We start from the raw sequence: 22377 nt of genomic DNA on the forward strand, positions 1-22377 counted from the left end.
AAATTGAGGGGGGCTTGAGCTCCCCTAAAATGGGTCTAACATCGCCAATGCTGGAGCCCCAAAAGCGCCCCAGCTCCACCCCTGCTCCCTTATACCCCCAGCACAAGTGAGTCAAATATTTATAATGTAGCGGCTTTAGCGTGAGAGTCTGTTTGGAAGCCAGCAATGCACTAAAAGGACACATTGAGGAAAAAAATGTCCCCATTTGTACTGTATGTCTAGTCATTGGCTGTTCCGGGGACACTGCAGGACTAGTGTGAGAATGAGATGCACCGCCTCGCCACATGGAGGCGCCGCAGCCCCGCACTCCCGCGTGCCACTTGCTTACTTTGACAGTACAAAAAAAGTAGCGCAGCCGTTACAGGAAAAAAGGGGGGCTCTTTTTGAACGCTTTAGCTTGAGATCAGATGCTCCCTGTGCGGGCTGAGAGGGGAGCGGGCAGACAGCGCTTCTTCTGCGGGGGGATTCAGCAATGAACGGAGCCTGGCGCACAACTTCTCTCCAGTCCCGCTGCCACCGCTGCTGGACTTTCCTTTAGGATTTTCTTCTTGTGACAAAACGAGCTGGACTTTACTTCTTCTGCCAACATGTATTCAGCAGCATTGCTACTGATGCTGGCCGTCAGGATCTACGCAGACAGCATGGAAGGTCCAACAGGTAAAAAAAACAACAACCAAGGAAACATTTAACATATTTGCCAGTTTGGAATTTGTCTAGAGCGCGCACCTGTAAATCCTCTCGCTGTTTTTAAAGTTGGTCGTCAGAGGTTTACCCCCCAGCATACACAGTCTAGACATAAATCTCGAAGCCAATCTTGCATTTTGCTCCGCAACTTGAAAAGTTGTCTCAAAGTGTGCGTCCGCTGTTAAAATCAGACCCTGGCTGCTTTCGCTGGTGTGAACTTTCTCCTTTTTGTAGCCTGTGTGCATTGAAATGTTAATATTTCACGGGGGACATGACATGTGGAATTGCCTTGCAACCTCGTTGAGTAAAATCACAGCCTCATTTCATTTTATTACACGGCTCAGTAGTATTTCTGATTAGGCTACTGTATTTTCTAAGAACATTTCCTCACTAGATGAAATTCGAGTTAAGTGGATTCATTATTTGCATCCTGAGCTCTCCTCTCTCTTTCCTCTATCCCTCTATCTCTGTCCAAGTGCATTCAGCATCATGACAGTCAGGCTTCAGTAGGTGGCATCCACATTCTCTACTCCAATGTGTCATGCCAGAAAATGTTAAAATCCCATCCCAGTGATGAAGTCATCTCTCACTAGCTTTTATTTATTGCTGATGATGTTCACATTAAATGGGCTGCTAACTTTCCTGCATGTTAATAGCATTGATGGAACATGTTGCATGATTTTGTTACTGATGCAGGGGATGATTGGTTCAGTCTGTAGAAAATCAGCCATCAGAGGCGTTTGGGAGGAACAAATCAGGAGGAGTGTGTTTTTTTTTTATGCTGCTACAAAGAAATACAGTGGAGAGATGAATAAGTAATGTCAGTTTTGTGCCCCAAATAAAATAAAAACACTGGCACTGGCAGATGCAACTATTCTGTGTGTGTGTGTGTGTGTGTGTGTGTGTGTGTGTGTGTGTGTGTGTGTGTGTGTGTGTGTGCGTGCGTGCGTCAGTCAAACTCTGATAGACAGAAGTAGTTTGCTCAACTGAGATTTAATGCCATAATACCTCAAATCCAACAGAGCCTATGGAGTTCAAATGCGACTTCAGTTCTGGAGTTTAACATTTGAATGGTTGCAGATTTCCGAGGCCTCCGAACCTTTGACTTTTGAAGAATGTTGTGGAATATAGGGTAGAACAAATGCCTCTGGTCACTCCCAGTCAGTCAAGTTGTCCCAAGTAAAAGTGACAGTTGGTTAATCTCAAGAATGCTTTGCAACTCTTGTGTGAGCGTCGCAAGCGACGGTATAAATACTCTGGTGTCAGTTACACAGCCACCTAAAGCAGTTGCTGCTGAACAGACGTGCACTGAGCCACTCCCTGCTCTCCAGGATCAAGTTGGTTCTGTAGGCAAGATTTAGTGTAGCAACCCAACTGTCTTCTGAGATTACACCGATCAACAGAGAAGACTCTTCGCCAGCTGGCGCGTACATTGGAAATGAATTCTTTTGTCAAGAATGGACACTTGCAATGTGTGAAAATTTCCACAGGAAGTAATGGGTCAAGACAAAACTGGTCTCTCCTACTTCTGTCTCGGGCTGTATGTCGAACCTAGAATACTTTTTGGTATCGACTGAAATATGTAGCACTTTGTCTTTGAGAAAGTTGGCATTAAATGTCTGGTCAGATTTGTAGTCATTTTTTATTTTATTTTTTATTTTTTTACTTTATTGATCAGATTCCCAGTTTCCCGGTTTTTCATGTCAAAGTTCTTGTATGGCGGCTTTTGTTTAGACATTTTTATATAGGTCAAAGCAAGGTATCATATCGGCCCTAGTAGTAGGGCTGAAACTAATGATTATTTTCATTATCAATCAATATGTGATTATTTATTTCAAATAATGAAACCGTCTGGTCTATAAAACTATGACAAATGCCTATCGCAATTTCCCAGAGTCTTCAAATGTCTTGTTTTGGATGACCAGCAGTACAACAACCAAATATATTTAATTTACTGTAATAAAGGACTGAGGAAACTAGAACATATTCAGAGAAGCTGGAACCAGTGATTTTCATACTCCAAATAACTCAAACTCAAAACTCACAATAGTTGCTGATTGATTTCCTGTCCGTCGACTTGGGCTGGATATTGCTTAAAAAATACGATACCAATACCAGTTCCCTTAAAGTGATACTGATACCAATAGATACCAGTAGTATCAATAGACAATTTTTTCTACTTCATTGGATACCCGTCATGTGAATGGAAGCATTCAGTCGCGAAAAATGCAAATGAAAGTGTTCATATGGGCGTAACTTCACCACACCACAGACTGTATGGGTTGTAGCTGCTGGGGTAGTGGGCCAATCACACGTCATTAAATCAAAGAACGCTTGCAGTAACTGGCTGCTGGCTTTACCATACAAATAGTAATTTGTTCCTAGATCTGGGTACAAAAAGAATCAAATGCAAGTATCGTTGGGCTGGAGAAGTTTTGATAGTACTCTGTGCTGGGTTATTTCAGTCAAAACCTTCAAAGTATTGAGTAGCGATACCCAGCCCTACCGTTGACTAATGGATTCATTGTCTAATCATTGCGCCTCTAACGAGTGGTGAACATTTCAACGACACCCAGGCCTGCCTATGTCTGTCTGTAGTCTCTGCCGTTGCTTTGGTATTTTGAGATACACAAAGGGCTTCGATATCTGTTCCAATACCTAATGTTTTACAGCCGTTTGGGGGAGTCTAAACTTGGTTTAACTCATTTCTGAAGTTTTAAAGTAATATTCAATCACCAGACATAACGAGCCATGCCTAAATAAAGTATACCATATGTTCGAAAAGTTGCTTGATTTAGATCAGATCATATCTGATAAAAGTTAACAAGTCCAAAGTGCTACACAGTTTGGCTGCGTTGCGAACGGTTGCATCACTTGATGCATGTTAATTGATCGGAGCCGGGTTGTGGCGATCCTTGGAGCAAATGTAATAAAATTCAGATTTTTCTTTTTGAAAGGAGAGGCATTCGTTGTGAACTTTTGATACCTGACACTGGTTTCTACTCAATATTACAAACCCATTTTGGTTGGTACTGTAAACGTATAGAGGTTCTGAAACGGCTCTAGGTTTAAACAGTTTGTTGACGTCTAATCTATGAGTATTGAAGTTGCAATATTTCTCTTCTGGGCAGTGGTGTAGTCTAATGTATTGTAGTGGGTATACTGTGTGTGTGTGTGTATGTATGTATGTATGTATGTATATATATGTATGTATGTGTGTGTGTATGTGTATGTGTGTGTGTGTGTGTATATATATATATCTATCTCATAGTGGGGGGGTCTGGGTGTCCTCCCCCAGGAAAGTTTTGAGCGTCAACAACTTCATTTCCTACACTTTTATGCACCAATTTACGATGGAAATACCTTTTTATTTAGCCTATGCGAAGAAAAAGAACACAGATGACAATTCGAAACATATCAAAAATATAATAGAAAGTATGTTTTTGCGTGTCATTGGGCATTTTTAAGTGGGTATATGGAAATCCTGGAGCTTGGGTATACTGCATATACCTGCGTATCATGTGGACTACATCACTGCTTCTGGGGCTGCCAACGAGTTGTGTCGTACAGCTTTAATGCTGAAACAAGAAAAAACGCAGGGCTACCTCACTTTGTATTTCTGTTGTAATCAGGCAAATGCTCCACTATACTAAAGTGGAGTGCCAGCATGTGGCTGCACTTGGAGGTGTCTTACCTCAGCTGTGTAGTTTCACCTACAGAATGTGTGATTGTTGAAGTTGAAACCTGCTGTGTTGTTTAAGTGCACCCGGGCCCTGTTAGCTGGGTCTCCGAGGAGTCAGCGCAGGAACGCAATTTAATCTTAGAATAAAACCACGTGAGCTAACCCCAACACTGAGCAGCCCTGACACGCCGCTCCAAACCCTATGAAATTGGAGGTCGGAAAGAGGTTAGCGTGAAAAGACCACACTGAAATGGGCGCTGACACAAGAAGGTGGGCTTTCACGGGCTGCTGGGAGGATGTAGAAAGGGTCCTTGGTGTGTAGCGGCGTGAATCCGGCTCAGTGTTAATCCAACAGAAAATAGCCTGACACACACGGCTCTCCTGGGGCAAATGTGGAAGCTTTAAATGGAGAAAATGGAGCGTATGTTCGCACAAAAGGCAATGATGAAATGTGCTTGTTCTGGAGGAAATAACACAAGAATCTTTAATAGAACAACTGCATAATGGCTACACGTTGTTAAAGATAATGAGTGCATTCTGTAATTATAGTTTGTGATAATGAGATGTCAAAGGAACAAGGGTTGTTTCAACACCCATTTTTTAAAGGAAGAAAAATCACAGAAATCTATCAATATAACTCCCAGCAGAACATCTCCAGAGCTGTGGGACTGATTTTTTTATTTTTTTTTTTGAAGCAACAGACTAAACAATCTAGCTTTAATTGCCTTTTTTGGCTGAAGAAGAATGGCCGCAATTAACCTGGAAATGGATAAAAACGACCAATTTAAAATGATGAGTACAGCCAGCATTTCGCTTCTCACCTTTCTGATGCAGCATTAGATGGGTTGCATATTGCAAACAGTCTGCATGAGCCTGATTTTCTTCAGTTAAAAAGGATGGGTCAAGCATAAAATGTGTGGATATACTCGATCAGCCAAAGCAGCCTGACAGATGCAGCCAGTGAGAGCAAAGCAGCCCGGCTGAGGTGGAAGTCAATCGGGCTTTTCCTTCCCTACACTCCACCACTTTGATGGCTTTTGAGAAATTTTAATTGCCTCTGCTGTTCGTCACCAGTCATTCGTCTCCGAGAGTTTTATTGGCAGCGTGGCTAAAGCAAACTTGAAAAGGTGTTCAACAGAATTAACATTTAACTTTTAATCATCACAACGGCAAACTTTATAGGAGTTTGGAAGTCGTGAGGACTGTGAATAGCTGAGTGACTTGGCAAACTTCGATACCTTTCATATATACCCGCAGCGTGATTACTTCTATCTATCTTAAAATGATTTCCTCTTATCATTGAGGGAGGAGTTAAGGCTGCTGTTGTGCAACTGAAGTCAATTTTCCCCTAGGGAGTTAAGTTGGTGAAATGCAATGTCGCCGGCTCCAATAGACCTTATTGTGCCTGTCTAAGCCCCAGCTCCTTCCGCACCATCTATCTTTCCATGTTGTGTATCTTCAGTTGTCAAGAGTATTTGGCCAAATACGCATCATGTGTTACAGAAATGTGAATACTTTCTTTTCAGTAGCAAGCAGTGTATGGGATTACGTTTTGAAATTTTGAGTCACTGGGCGTTCAGCGGACAGATTGGTCTGGGACTTGCTATCTTGACTCAGAACTGGACGTTTGTACGTAACACTGCAAAGTAAGCTAATGTAGGCTAATAAATAATGATTAATAATAATAATAATCTAAATAATGTGACAGTCGGGGTAGAATGCAGAGCCTATATCAAAAGAGAAGATATACAGCTCTTAGTACCAAAGTTGTCTTATTTACATGTTGTGTTAGCTTAGCTGGCGTGCTAACGTTAGCCACTGGTAAACCCGCATTCAGAATTGGCTGGTTTTGTTCAGAGTTGGAGGATGTGAGAACCCCGCGTCTTTACTTTGTGAGGTAAGAACTTTTGAAGGCCTGTTGGGTTTAAACCCACCAGGGTAGCTACCTAGCTAAGCTAACAGCTAAGCTAGCTGTTGATGGTCAGTACATATCCATACTAAAAAAGAAATAGTCCATGTAAAATAACCACAGGTTTGGTTGCTTTTTAAAACACAGTGTCTTCTTCATAATGTCGGTTAGGCCTGGGCGATATCACCATACAGTATATATTGTCAAAACAGTATAAATATGACTTATCGTATGTATTGTTCGATATCATTACTATCGTGATGTCGAAAAACCAGAAGCTGACTTGCGTTATGTCAATACAGTATTTACGTCGTTTGGACGATGCTTTACGTTCTGATCCTTGCACGTTATGTTTATTTTCTACCAAACTTCTTAATAAAATACTACTTTCTCAAGTATTTAGCCTAAGTCACACAGGAGTATACATAAATAGGTTTTACCATGTGGTTATTTCAAAGGACTGTTTATTTATTGAATTACCAGAAAACATGCTTATATATATATATATATATATATATATATATATATATATATATATATATATATAGATAGATAGATAGATAGATAGATAGATAGATAGATAGATAGATAGATAGATAGATAGTTAATTACATATCTCAACAACGATAGGCCTATAACTATATTGTGATATTGTTTTGTATTTCAACACGTTAATAGGGAAGACATGTGACATGGAGGCATTGGAATGGTTCAAAGGCATCTTTGACAGAGCTTGGCTGAGTTTGACTGGTGGTCATACTGTATGTTACATTTACATTTTCTTGACTATTAATTGAGGTAATTGTTCAGCAGGGCTGGTGTTGGAAGCCACGTTGGTCATTTATGGTGGTAGCAATGAGACCATCTCCAACCATTATCACCTTGTGCAGTATGTTTATGACTTTGATCTCCCCGTGCTGCTGCTGCTGCTGCTGGCGTGTGCCCATCACCACCATGCATGTTAATGGAGCTGACAGAGCTGCCAGACGGACTTGGCCTGAACCCACGAGGCGTCTTTGTGGGGAGAACCAGGAGCGGCTTCGCCTCTCCAGGTGTTAAAAATGTGTTTTTCCCCCCCCCCTCCATCTACAACAAATCAATACTGAGCAGATGGAGGGTTGCCAGCACGCGCCGCGCATCCTGTCGAGCTGATCGCTCCAACATGTTTAGACAATAAAGTTAATTTGCTCCTTTTCAGACTTCCTCTCGTGTCTTCGAACGCCTATGTTGGTATTCAGTTTAGATTACTTAAAAGGAAGCTGCTGGGTTTGTGATTGCTATTGCTCGCTCTTCTATCACTGACTCATTTCATTGCTTTTACAGCTTTGAGTTTTATTTCAACAAGCTATATATAATGATCCGCTGGATGAAATCAGTGAAAAAGGTGAGTGGGGTAAACTTCTAGCATGAACACATCCGATGCTTGAGAATCAGCTGCTGGTGGAATTTGGCTCTTGGAATTTGCTGTCTGTTGCAGGTATGCAGGAGTGGAGCTAATTTATGATTATCGAGGCTCAGAGGACTGACCTGCTGCCGGGGCAACAAAAGCCAAAGACATTAAAGCGTACAGACGTTTTAAACCACAGATGATACTCCGACATCAGCTCACTTTTTAGCAAATTCTTTGAAATGCTTCAAGTGCCTGAGACGCCTCTGTGCAGTCCTCCCACCCCTCTCTCTTTCAATATAGGAGCTCACCGTCTGACACAGATCATGTCTCAAATTGTCCACAGAGCATTGAGAGTGTGAGGGTGATGCTTTGAAAGCAGGCGGTGAAGCAATTGCACTGACAACAATATTTGTCTCTGAAACCTGAGTACCTTTAAAGCCCAGTGTCTCTAAATTCCTCAACCATCTTGAAGAAAGGCAATATCATTCCGCCAGGCAGTAACACTTGTCTCATCAAATCTTGAAGCAATGAACCTCGAATAAATTCACCTTTTAAAACGCTTTAACACTGTTAGGTAACAGTCAGCGGTGATGTGCCTTGCATTCCTCTGCCTTTTTTGTTGCCGTTTTCAGTAGGAAGAGTATTTATACCGAGTGACAAAAGTATACTCCAAAGTCATTATGCATACCAGATGTGCTTGACTTTTGGGTGTGTCTTTTGATGGACACCATTGTACCACAATGGACTGCATGAAGAATACAGATGTGCTGCTCAAAGCTGCGAAACATTACAACAAATGACGGGCTTCAGAAAACCAGAAAACAAAAAGTCTTTATAATGAGTTTAAGTTAAATCATTAGGTTTTATTCACTAGAAATTTCAGCATTGCATCCATGTGGAATGTTGGGAAAGGAATGGGCGACATTTGTCATAATAACCTCCAAACGGTAGAAATTACAGCATACGGAAAAACACTGTTACAAATTCAGAAATTTGATTTCTCTTTTTTTTAATTCTGAATGTAAACACCAAAGGGAAAAATGTCATGTTTTCAAATGGGAATGGGAAAAGATGGAACCGTAGGTGCTAGCCAATTGCAAACCAACCCCAGACCACTAATGACGACGTGGTCTGTATCTGTGGTGTTGATAACATTTTTACAGAACACAAAGACAGCAACTCTTAGTTTCATCTTCAAGTCTCAATTTCTGTTAATTTAAAGGAAATCAATGTACTTTGTTTTGTACTAACTTCAAAAACTGTATTCTGGGACAAGACAGCGTTTGAGAACTTCAGCTTCTTCTGTCAAAATGGAGAAACAAATATTAATATTTCTCAATGTGAGGTATCAAAACTGAAAGTCAGGTACCGTATCAGCACTATTATCAAAACCTTTCAAATAATGCCATACTAGCCCTACTTGGAGGAAATAGACAAAGCAGGTTAAGGGAAAGTGGGTGTACCAGAAGAGCAAAGTACGGCACTTTATCAGAATTTAAGGAATGCACTCAATGTCACAGATTGATGATAGATAACAGTGTGGAGTGTTTGAGGGAGGATTTTTTCTTTTTTTTTCTTTTCGAGGATAATTTACCCTGTGGTATTTGAAATCATTGCCCTCAGCACACAGACATGGCCAACTCTCTGGGAATGGCGGGTGAGATTGATGATGTCGAATCCTGTAAGCTGCGACTGTGCGCTTGTTTTAAGGATGAGTTGGACAAAGAGATGAGATATGCAGGTGCGTGACTGTTCTGCAGTGATGGCTGCCTTTCCATTTAGTGCAGTCCTGCTCTCCGTTAGATTCGCCGCCGCCATTACCTCCCAGATTTGTCACCGCCGCTGACAGCCAGCCGTGAATAATCTTTATGAATATTCCCCTATTGCTCTCGCCGCCTAGCAGACGGTTTGTTTACACCGTGCGGCTGAACCAATTGTCCAAGCTTTTCCCCGGCTATGAAACCTGTGGTCGGGCCTGTCACGGCCGATGACAGTTTGATGGGAATCGTGAGAGGAAACTGTCGCTCGCCTATCGCTGCAGTGTGAGGTGACCGAGCAGCAGATTCAGCAGATGGGGGGGGAGTTTAGAGTTCAGCCACAGGATGATTTTTGTGGCGGTGCTGTCAGCATGTGTCGCTTTGTATTGAGATGACATCTAGGGCCAAACTGCGGGAATTCCTCTCGCCTCCTTTCTCTTTCTGCAGCTTTTGGGGGTAAAATAACTGCATGATGCCAAAAGCTATTTCTTTTCAGCTCTGCTACCTTCTCCTCGACACTTTATCTCCCAGAGTTTTCCGTCCCGGGCTCACGTGTTTAGTCCCCCGTGTCATTAAGGTAGAAGACCACAGTGCTGATAAAACTCGTGTTAGATGAAATGCCAAACTTCAAACTCTAAACTCACCCCCGTCTTATATCTTACCCTTCATTTTTGTAAGATAAAAAAAGGAAAGGGAAAAAAAACAAATCAGTGATATGGAGCAAGACCCGGGGTGTGCAGGTCCCAGGGCGGCTGTAGATATTACACTTTAAAAAAGTAGGCGTTTAAAGTTATCAAACCTGTGGGCCTCCGAGTGTCCCTGTGGCACACAAGAGATATTAAAAGTTGAATGGAAAACTTGTGAAAGAGAAAAGTCCAATTATTAAATAAAAAAATAAGTCGTGTCCCTCAAGGGATTGAACAAGGGCAGTGCGGCATCACCTGCTCACCCCTGTCAGGGTTAGCAGTGACCCTCCTGTGCACAGCGGGGGGGGAGGGTATGCCGCATGAGCAGCAACACCTGTGTGTCTGCTATCGCTGCGGGATGTCTTCATCAACCGCTTCTTCACTTCCTCCTTCTGTAACTAAGTTTGGATTAATGCCAGGTTTAGGCTGATTTTGCCCTTTTTTTCCTGGAGCGTCTTACTTTGTAGTGGTATACAAGTGTCGGATCTCCTGAGTGCAGTTCGTGTGACGTGTAGTTCCACCACGTCGGAAGTAGGGATGTAACGATTACCGGTGTAACGGTAAACCACGATTAAAAAAAGTGTTGACGATAACAATTACCGTTTTCATTTAAAATATCATTATTGTCACAGTGTGGAAACCGCGTGTTTAATCCTTCCCAGCTTCATCCGAGTCTCCTGAAGTCGCCGCGGTGGCGCACTGCGTAGCCTCCAACGTGCGTTTCTTGAAGTTGGAATCGTGGCGGAAGGAGGAGATGACAGCGCTCAGGACATTTATCAGCCTATTGTCTGTATTTTTGTAATATAATAAACACTGTTAAACTTTGGAACTATTTCAGCATGTGTACCTCAATCAGTGCTTTCTGACCGTATTGAACACACTTTTAAAAATACCGCGATAATACCGAGAACCCTGATAATTTTGGTCACTATAACCGCAAGGTTAAATTTTCATACCGTTACATCCCTAGTCGGAAGGAAAAAGTCTTAGAAAAGCTATCCTGTCCAAAACCACCATCTCCCATCGTAGGGAGGGCCGAGAAGCAATAACCATTTAAATTGGATTAGAAACATCGATCCAACTTTTGCCCTAGAATTCCACCATGTTCCGGCTGCGGCGTGGTTTGGTTCCGACCGTCGTCTGCCATGCGTCCGGGAGCGTCTCAAAAGCGGAGCGTCTTGCCTGCCTTGCCTGTTTTGGTCATTTTTCCTGGATATTTGTAGTAAGAAGTATACATAGTTAAATGGTTTCTTCCATTTAGTCCAGTTATGAACGGCACGGATCAAAGATTTCTGGCTGTGTTTTTAGTGGAAGTCTGCGGGAGTCTGCACAGGGTGTTTATTTAGAAAATTGACAGATGCTCTAGCCCTTCCACTCCCTGCCCGGCCCGTTCGTCAAAAATAGACTAGATATTTATTGAGATAAGACTAGATATTTTTTAACTGAACAGAGCGGAGAGCCGCTTCTGGAACGCGCCGCATCGCAAGCATTGTCTTGAGTGGCCGTGATGGGCGCTGGCGGCCACGGCAGCCGCGCCTGGTGGAATCTAGGGGTAACTCCCGATATTTATTCTGGTACCTCAATTTAGGGTTGGAGAAATGTTAACATTGAAATGCCGATTACCAGTGTTGTATTTTTCCTGTTCAGCCCGGAGCTCTTGGAATCATTTTAATGTAAGGTAACATGATGGTGTGGTGTGGTGGGGGTTTCACAATCTGTACAAGCACCTTTTACGCCAAGCACTTCCTTCTGTGATTGGAAACAACTGTGTCAACGTGCTGCAGGATGTGTGAAAGAAGCTGACAGTGAGGTCTGAAAGAAAAATTAATAACCACTTCTATCGCAGGTGTTCCCGCTGGGAATCAAACCTTCAACCCTGGCACCGTTGATGCCTCTCAACCCATCTGTCCTTCCTCTGCTCCTTCTAGATGGCATGCACCCGTTTGTTAGTTCCGTCTCTTTCTTCTTTCCAGCTCTGCCTCTTGACTTCTATGTGGCGGGGTTAGCTTGGCAGTGATTTAGATGATGGCAGTATTTTGGCGCTTCTAAGATGCAATAGCACCTGGGCCAGCATCTGCTGTGTTTCCCTTCCAAAAAGGCGTCCGCATCAGCAGCGAGCGCGGCGGGGTTTGAGGCACCCGTGGCCGCTGAACTCGGTCAGATAAATGCAAAGGATTACATTCATGAGCAAGGAGCTGACGGATCATGCCCTGCATGGGAATGAGCGAGCGGTCCGCGCATTCCCAGAGGAGCGTGTTAGCCCAGCCAAGGATGATTTGAGGCATATACTAAAAATCCTCATTTTGTTTCACGAGACGTATCGCCCGCTGGTGCCCGGAGCAGGATGTTGTGGTTTTTATAAGCTCGCTGTTACAGGAGGCCTTGAATCATTAATTCAATAAGACGGACCCCCGAGTGTACTGCGGGCGCGGCTTTTCAGGTGGAGGTGGAGAAAAAGAAGTGAAGTCTGAGAGTGAAGTGAAAGAAGAAGTTGGAAAAGAGAGGAGTGTGTGGAGTACGGGGGGGGGGGTTTATTGATTACATCAGTGGAAGCTGTTGGGGAAACAGCATGGAAATCAGCTGGTGGGCAGCTTTCTGTCTGTGCCGCAACTCTGAGCGCCACCTTTCATCTCGCCGCCGCCGTCTGATCTAACAGGCCGGCGCGAGGTGAAAGTGACTCCGGGGGAGGCGTCTCCAGATCGGCCACTGAACATGTGTGTCCCTGCGCCCTCCTGGCCTACACCCCTAATCTCAGCGTCACTAGAGTCTGAGCAGATGGCACTGTGGCCGGGGTCAGCGAGCTCGTACACAATAATAATAGGCCATGAGAGGATGATGGGGCTGGCCCAGACACTGGAGGGATGATGCTGCGATGACCTGAGTAGATATTAAAAAACAGATCTACTTTGTTTGCCCTTGCACAAGGCAGCAGTTGACATATGTTGTTTGTGAGTTGGTTTAAACACAGCATCCTGTGTATTGACCTAGAAAAGTGATGAGAGCAGCAGAAAGCTTACCATCAAAAGGCTGCACGGGTGGATTCTTTTTTTTTTTTTTTCTCGCATGTAGAAGCCCCTTGCTTGTGTTAATGTATAATGAAACTTATCTGCCACAGGAGGAGCACTGGCTCTGATCTCTGTAGGAAATGGGTTGCTCAGATGGCATGGCGTATTTTAGGATAGGTGTGGCTATGGAGTCGTCCATGATGGTTTTGTTCAACCTTCAGGCAATATAAATGGCAACACAACTCCCTAAGGTGATTACAATTAATTCATGTTTGATTATGCACTAAAACAAGTTAGGGTTTAAAGTAGTGTTTAAAGCCACTGTGGATTTTTGAGGGGATGTGCTAACATTGTGCAAGCACTGATCATTTTTATGCCAAAACTGTTACCTCAGTATTGAGTGTTAAGCTTTATGCTGAAATCTAACTCTCATCTGGGTAGAAAGACGCCTGAAACAGCATTTAGGCCCATTAAAAGTCTTTATTGAAAGCCAGGTGAAGTCACAGGAATGGGGTTTTCAGGCCAGCATGTGTTTAAGAAAGGGGAAATACCTGCAAACGGATTTATCCGTGTTTTTGTAAAACGAAGTCAGAAGTCAACTGTATTTATTCACCCTTTTTAAATGCCACACAGTGGATCTGATGTGCTTGACAGAGCAGAGAGAAGAGAACGAAGCAAAGGAGGCAAAAAAATCACAATTTCAAGAGATGGAGTCAATTGCCTGGGGCCGGGAGATCAGAGGTACGCGACACGTACCGGCCACTGTCCCTTGGCTACTTCTTCTGTGTTTATGGAATATTCGTTGTGCGACAGTTGTCAAATGGTGCAACTTGCCAGTATGTGTTGCACAGAAAGAGTACACTCACTCATTTAGCGTATCACTCCGTAACATTGTCGGACTCATGATGAAACATCAATGCAGTTGAACCAGAGACATCGTCTTTTTTTTGTAATTCCGCACATTCTGCTTCATCCTCAAAAACCTGGCGTCTCCATTACCCACAGTGCGACTCGAGTCGATTCACTCGACTGTATGGATTTGGGCGTGTATAATTATAGCCACACTTTAGAGTCATTCTCATTGAGTTGGAAAAAGAAGTTCAGAGCCTTCCAGGATTTCATGTCCTGGAGGTAGTTATTCAGTCGGTCAGTGTATTGTAGTTCTGGGGCTGTAGGGGTAGGTAGGTGTTGTCAGCATAACTGTTAGAAATATTTTACTTGTGATGTGTATAATGTGGCCTAAAGGGAACATTTAAATGTAAAGAGACTTGGACCAAGTATCAAAACGTGGGGACAAGGCAAGGAAAGGGCTGTGCTTAAGACTCAGCTGCCAGAGGAAGGTCATTTTTCACTTTTAGTTATGCAAATTTGCAGCCTGAAATCCCGATTCTTCCCACTTCCGTTCATATCGTATGTCACGAAGGTAACTTTAACTTGTCTGCAGCCTGTGAAGTGCAGGGAGGGTTTACAGTGGCCCCGAAGTGGCTAGCGGAAGAGAGGAATGTAGAACAATGTGTGACATGTTTGTCACTGTCTCTCCTAAGGGACGGTTCGCACAGGAGCTGCTTCTGCCTGAATCTGTGCAGCCACGCCCACACAGTTCTGTAGCCCCCCCAGACATCTCTAATTATATGCACACAAAAGTAGGCTATGTATTGTTTCCTTGCCCCCCACTTCTCCCTCCATCCCCCTACCAGTCGCCAACTCTGTCACCCACTTTCTGCCAGGCCGGAAGACCTGTTGTTAATTAAACCTGCCAATCATAGAGAGAGAACGGGGGTGGGTAAGGAGGAGAGAGAGAGAGAGAGTTCCTCACTTTTCACAAAGTGTTGTACTGCAGTGCTTACTTTATGGTAATGGAGTCAGTCACATCTTCGTTTTAGAGGCTGCAGCCAGGGACAGTAACAGTAGTTGACTAAACTGTGTTTGTGTGTGAATGTGTGTGTGTGCCTTGTCCTCACTCTGTATACACATGAGTGCATTTAGGGAGGGTGGAACAATTAATGGGGGGGTCCCGCAGATTAGGAATCCATTCAAAAGTGACAGTTTTTTTTTCATTCTTTGTTCAGTGAAAGGAAGAGGCGTTGAGTTAACGAGCTCTGTAGCACAGTCCGACATGAGTGGGAGCCACCTTTTGCCTGCGCGGCGTCCTTGCCGTCTGGGCGACATCTCTGACCCCATGTGCTGTTCCATGTTTAATTAAGAATCCGCTGGAGAGGGGTAAAAGTACACGGCAGAGTGAATCTGTAGAGGCAAAGAAGTGACAGCACAATGTAGAATCCCTAATAGAAGGGTTAGTGTGGCCCGTTGGCTGGGCACAGTACGGGTGGAGTGGGGTTGTGGGTATTGAAAACATCAGCCACCATGTTAGGGAAAGCTACCGGGTTTGTTATATGCAGGGATGGCCAGCGTGTTTTGGGGCGATTTACAGTAACTCTTTAGCTAAGAGGTCTCCTGCTTAATTAAGTTGACTTGTTTGTGCTTAATTGGGCTAGAGGCGTGCTAGAATTGCTCACCTACTGCACCGCCTACTGCAGCACAGATGAAAGAATGCCCCGGGCCGCTACAAAACATTGTTTGCATCTGGGCAATATATCGATATTGTATCGATATCTTAAGGCTAGATATCGTCTTCAATTTTGAATATTGTAATATAACAGAAATTTGGTCTTTTCCTAGTTTTAAAGGCTCCGTTACAGTAACGTGATGTCATTTTCTGAACTTACCAGACTGTTCTAGCTGTTCTATTGTTTGCCTTTACCCGCTTAGTCATTATATCTACGTTACTGCTGATTATTTATCCCAAATCTCATTGTGTAAATATTTTGTGAAAGCACCAATTGTCAACCCTAGAATATTGCCGCAATATCGATATTGAGGTCAAGAATATTGTGATATTTGCTTTTCTCCATATCGCCCAGCCCTACCTGCAGCCATGTGAAAAAGTGCACTCTGACACACAAACAGTGACACACAGGCATGCTTTGGTCATCTTTCTCACTGAAATGTTATACCACAAACATTACTGAGCCATCTTAAAACATCACTGCTACTGCCACTACTATTACTAAATGTTGCACAAACGCTACTAATTCTACTAATACTGCTGATAAGTACTAATGATGCTACTACTACTAAATTATTCTACTACTAGCAGTACTTCTAATGCTGCTGATGCCGCAAAGTACTAATGTTTTTTCTGCTGTTTGCTACTAAAACTACTATGACTACAGTACTCTACACAGTCTTCTACTACTAACGCCGTCTTTATTACTCCTGTTACTATTACTGCCAATGCTCCAAATAGCAACGGAATACATGGGGCGTTGTTACGTAAGTAGGATAGAAAAAAAGTAAATGTATTCCGTTGAAGTTACAGAAAAAAAGAGGTGATCAGATTACTGATACATTTTGTAAAAATAGGGGATTATTTTATAATTAGGATTACAATTTTTGTTTTTTTTTGAAATGTGTTTTTGTTGTCGGTCTTGTACGCTGTCGCCTGTGTTTGCCGCTATGTACTGCTGTTAAGACTGCTATTTGTTTGTTTTTTTTCGTCCGTTGCACCAGAAGGGGGGGGGTGGGAAGAGAAAAACTTGATCCTGCTTTTGATTTCAACAGTCAAAATCGAAAGCTCATTTCAATCGATTATGGATTTAAAATGGCACTTTTGAAACCCCTATACTCTATGTATCTGTCTAACCAAAGTCTGAAGACATTGTGGTGACACTTATGCATTGACAGTATGTGCTGCTGTGTTAGAGCCCCCCCCCCCCACGGGACCACTGGACACCTGACTCAGTACTGACCTCTAACTTTTGCTGGTTCAACACAAGACCAGGGGGCTTGTGGGAATTTTGGCGGCGGGGTTTGCCAGAGGGCATCAGGGAGGAGAGGCAGACAAGAAAAAGGGCTCTGCGTGCGTGTAGGTGTATGTGGGTAATGTCAGTTGTGACCTAGCCGGGGGGCATGAATAAAAATGTCCAGTAATTGCCTGATTCTGTCACTGGGCTCATTACCACAGGTGTTTGAGCCCTCGCAGATACAGGCGGGGATGTAAGCCTGTAGAGCTTTGACAGCAAAACAACCTTTTCCCTTCGAGTTTTTAAAGACCTGGCATGAAGTTATAATGATCTGGTAGGTAGGGGCCCTTGTCAGTGTCACTAAATCTGACAGTTGGTCTTAATGATGTTGACATTTCAAATATGCTTTGGGAGAAAATGTTGTTAAGAGCAATCGCCCTCTCCCTTCATGTTATGAAAAACAAAGTCACTGGCATGTGAAATTTGCGTGGTGGAGGAGGAGGAGGGGAAGTGGTTGTAGTAGGAACTGGGAGGAGGGAACAAGTTTTTTTTATTCTAGTTGATTAGGCAGCTGAAATCATCCTTTTGTGAAGGCAGTGCAGGCAAGGGAGGGAAGGAAGCTAAACCTCCTAGAGGAAGGCCTTTTGGGTTCATTGCTGTTGGATTGATGCGGGGGGTGTTCTGGGCTTGCTTTCAGGGGCGTGGGTCCATTCAGAGGCGAGACTGGAGGCTTCTGGATTTATTCCGGCCCAGTGGGTAGCTGCAGCAGTGCCGGCGGGCCGCGCCGGAGGATTTTAAACCCCATATCGCAACGGCAAAGCAGCATGCAGCTCGCAGAGAAAATGAGAGCAGGGAAGCAAAACCGTACACGCTCATTATCAGAGTGTACAGGAGACTGAAACGGAGGGATGGACAGAGAGAGTGCTGCAGAAAGAGAAGCACAATGAGCGGAAGGAAGAAAGAGTGCCAGTGATGGAAAGAGTAGAAGATGGAGGGAGAGACGAAAGTTTGTTCTGCCTCAGCGACACTATTACTGTCTCCAGCTGCAGACTGAAGGAAGAGGGAAGAGGAGACAGAGATTAGGAGAGGAGGAAGATGTGAAGGCCACTTAGTGACTGTGAAGATAGACAGAGGGCCTGTTGTCCACTGTTTTGAACACAGCAGAGACACTGTCTGCAGCTGCTGGTCCCAGTGGCGGAGCTCCATCTGTGGGACTATGTGTAGCAGCACAAACACACAAGAGAGAGCTCGCACTAAAGGGGAGGCTTCTCATTAATGTGCGCTGCGGCACAAGGCTCATTTAAGAGACCATTATGTCCTGGTAAGAACTGCTCGTTTGTCAAGATAGCGCAGGATTCGCGTCTGATTTGCCTTCTTTATTGTGGCGCTACTATTAAAGTCAAACCAGTCCAGAGAGAGTTCAAAACTGGGACTACATAATTCCCTGTGTGGAAAATATCCATGCTGAGTATCCTTACATACAGAGAGAGAAACAGATCACAATCTATTTTTTCTCCTGGCCCTCTGCCGCATCGGCCTTCTTTCAAGACTTCGAAACACCCAAGGGAGACACTTCATCTTTTTCTATACAGGTGTGGGAGACAGGAAGCAGTCTGCCTATATAGAAGAGTTCAGTTAAAGATGCCCCTCACAGCTTGGGATGAGCACAGACAGTTTTCTGGATCATCATTCCTTTAAAGCTTTAGTGCATAACTTTTTGATATTAATGAATGTTCGTTACACACTCCAAATGAGTTGCTACAAAGCTAATTAAGACTATCAGCTCCACACAACTCACTCTGAATTTCTCAGTATGGCTACGTTCAGAAGGTTGTGTCGTCCGGTGACTTTCCTGCGCAGAAGCTTGAGTGAAGATAATTACCTCTTCTGAAGAGTCCATGTTTTCTTTAATCACCCATGTCCTCCTTGACTACTAGCAACTGCATGGAGAAGGGGTGGGGGCACGTGCGCGATCACGTAAGACTTGTATCATGTGGACGTGCCAACAGTGTTGTCGTCATTACTTTGAATTCCTCATGGGGGCGACAGAAACTACGCACTATAGCTTTAAAGTGCTCATATTATGCTCATATGTTCATAATTGTATTTAGAGGTTATATCAGAATAGGTTTACATAGTTTCATTTTCAAAAAACACCATATTTTTGTCGTACTGCACATTGCTGCAGCTCCTCTTTTCACCCTGTGTGTTGAGCTCTCTGTTTTAGCTACAGAGTGAGACATCTCACTTCTGTTAAATCATTGTTGGGAGTCACACATGAGCAGTAGCTAGGTAAGGACTACTAGCCAGTCAGAAGCAGAGTATGAGGGCGTGCCACGCTAGCAGCTAGGTGAGCATTATAACGTGTGTTACAAAGTGACCACGTTTGTCTCTGAAGTAAAGGCTGGACTACAACAGAGCTGTTTGGAGCAGTTTGTGAACAGTGTTTCTGTTGGAGATGGTAAGTCCCTTTGGGGGGGACTTTTGGCTTTTTCGCTTTGTAAACCTATAACATGCACAAAAAAGATATATAGGCCTAACACAATAAAGGAAAGGGAAAAAGCCAAATAGCATAATATGAGCACTTTTAAGTGTGACCTTCCAAGTAGAGCTCAGGGGTGTAATTCACATTTTATCACGATAGGCTATTATATCGATTCTTTGGACAAAGATACAATATTTACTGATATCACAAAGTCTGCCACGATATGATTTGGATTAAATTCAGGACCCTGCAACCGAGATGATACATAAGATCATTTAACACAATCAGTTACATTTATATATATTTACAAAAAGCAACTACATTATGATTTGACAATTTCATTACTAAGCTCTTGAAGACATTTAAATTGAAAACAAGCAACGCTTTTTTGAATAAAAAGAATAAATATAAAGTGTGAATTTCAAAGTAAAAGCGTAACCTTAAGATGACAATCTGTATTGATAATATTGGATCGTTAAGGATTGAATCAATATATTTACACCACTAGTAGAGCTGCAACGATTAGTCGACTAATCGATTAGTCGATGGACAGAAAAATCATTGACAACTATTTTTATAATTGTGATTTTGATTCACGCAAAAATGGCAGGAAATGCCGTTTACCGCCTTTTGAAATATAGAGGTTTCCTGCTCTTTTCTGTTTTAATTCATATAAAACTGAATATCTTTGGGTTTTGGACTGACAAAACAAGACCTTAAAAGACCTCACCTTGGACTGTGACATTTTTTACTCATTTCTGACATTTTATAAACCAAATGATTAATCGAGAAAATTATCGGCAGATTATTCAATTCACCGCTAGTTGCAGCCCCACCTCCAAGTAGCACAGTGTATGTCGTTCTCGGACCTGATGCGGTCTGTGCCTGTTTGCTGGCCCGCTCCAGAGTTACTGATGATGAATGGACAAACTCGAGGGACTGTGTCCTGGATTGGAGAGTTTTCCAGGACTGTACAGGGTGACCTTAGAGCTGGACGTGAAGACGATCCACAACTCTGGCCTGATTGATGATCTGTGGACCTGATCTCTCACCTCCAGGCTCTGTGTAGAGTAGAGCGGCATGATCTGGACTCTTAGGCTGATGTATTGGTCTGCCTTTTATTAAAAACATAAGTTTCAGACCGGTAGTATGGTCTACCTGTGGTGTGCTAGACAGGATGCATATTTTGATGTAGGGCTGGGTGATATGGAGAAAATCAAATATCAGGATATTTTTGACCAAATACTCAATATTGCGACAATGTTACACGCTTGACAATTGGTGCTTTCAACAAATAGCTTCACAGTTAGATTTTAGATAAATAATCATCAGTAATGTGGATATAATGACTAAGTGGGTAAAGGCAAATAATAGAACATCTAGAACAGCCTGGAAAGTTCAGGAAATTACATCACTTTACTGACATGCAGCTACGAAACCAGAAAAAGACTAAACTTAAGCCGTATTACGATATCCAAAATCTAAGATGATATGTAGTCTCATATCACAGTATCGATATAATATCGATATATTGCCCTGCCCTATTTTGATGAACTACTACACCTATAAAATGGCCTGCTCGGTATTTATGTTGGTCACAATACACAGAAAACAAATCCATGGGGTCAAGATATCAAGATTGTTTGTTTTATCAGAATTTTTAAGCATCCACCTAAAACATACAGTATTGGTGAGGCTGTACTCATAATAGCCTTACTGCTATATCAGATACCGTTTCATCGTGACAAGAATACAATTAAGTAAAAGTTAAAAAAAACTAAATTCTTCGACAAGAAAGTGGTTGCATCAATAGATGCACAGGAGCATTCCAGTATTAGATATCAGCAAGTGGCAGGTTATATTTTCATTTTTTGAATGCACTTAAAAATCCATACCAGGCGAATCCTGTTTTTTCATTGGTGTTGCTCGATGTGTCCATTGGGATCAATGTAAACTGTCATCACCGACAGACTCTTCACAAGCAGGACTGGCACATCTACAGTAAAGGGCTCGGGAGGCTCTAACTATATCAGTCAGGTTTATGCTGCATTCATGTCAGATTGGATTTACCGTAAATACAGGAAGCGCTGCCGAGTGGGATGCTGTCAGTTCGGTGGTAAGGTACAGGTTACACGTGTGAGATCTCAATTTCCCACTTTTTATTATCACCTAAATTCGGCATTACATTTTGGTCCACTTCACACTTTTTAATGTACTTCTCTTGGCCAATGCGCACTATGTTCTACTGAGACTGTCCTCCCCCGAAAAACACTCCCAGACAATGTAATTAGACTTTGTAAAAAGAAGAAGAAGAATGCACATCACATGTCAGTCAGTCTGACATTTATTTCATTTGTAAAGAAGTACAATACATGGATTTTCTGCATTTTCGGTCTGTTTATATCTAGGTGAATCATTAGTTTAAAAAAAATATTCATAATTCTAGGGAAAAGAATCGATTCTAAAATCTATTTTTTTAATTTTTACCACCCTTATTGACAACCCTACAATATCGCCACAATATCTATATCGAGCTATTTTATCGAAAATATCGTGATATTAGATTTTCTCGATATTGCCAAACCCTATGATGTACCAATATAGTTTGCACCTGTGCTGTCTTTTTTTTTCAGTCTCCAAACCGGACTCTGCAGCTCACACTGGAATGGCCTTGATTACTTCAGCCAATAACACAAGTAGATGTGATTGCAAGGACCTTCAGCCATGAATAAGAGTGATGATCCAAAAAAAAGCCATGTTATGTAATCTATGGTTGTGATGTTTCATGCCGTGTAGCGCTGATTGCCAAGTTTCTCGAATTCTTGTTGAAAAGGACGATAATTACAGCCCTGCTCCGATACATTCTTTATTGAGTGGCGAGTGGAAAATTTTAAAATGTGTGGTATTTTGTCCCCAACAGCAGCGTCTCTACCTTCCAAAAATACAAAAAAAAAGGACCAGCAGTCATTGACGCTT

The 22377-nt window shown here is 42.8% G+C and overlaps 1 protein-coding gene across 9 annotated transcripts in view; it reads left to right on the forward strand.

Moving 5' to 3' along the window:
- Positions 1-395: 395 nt before the first annotated feature.
- The window catches only part of LOC120571198 (receptor-type tyrosine-protein phosphatase U-like), a 243153-nt gene continuing 221171 nt past the window's right edge, over positions 396-22377 (forward strand). For 8 of the 9 annotated variants that reach the window (XM_039819974.1, XM_039819976.1, XM_039819981.1 and 5 more), the window contains exon 1: positions 396-657. In XM_039819974.1, the coding sequence (XP_039675908.1) occupies positions 588-657 (70 nt within the window). In that variant the 5' untranslated portion in view covers positions 396-587. The remainder of the gene's footprint in view (positions 658-22377) is intronic. The other variant, XM_039819979.1, reaches the window with a different exon arrangement.

The sequence above is a fragment of the Perca fluviatilis genome, chromosome 13 (assembly GCF_010015445.1).
Source record: "Perca fluviatilis chromosome 13, GENO_Pfluv_1.0, whole genome shotgun sequence".
Classification (NCBI taxonomy): Eukaryota; Metazoa; Chordata; class Actinopteri; order Perciformes; family Percidae; genus Perca; species Perca fluviatilis.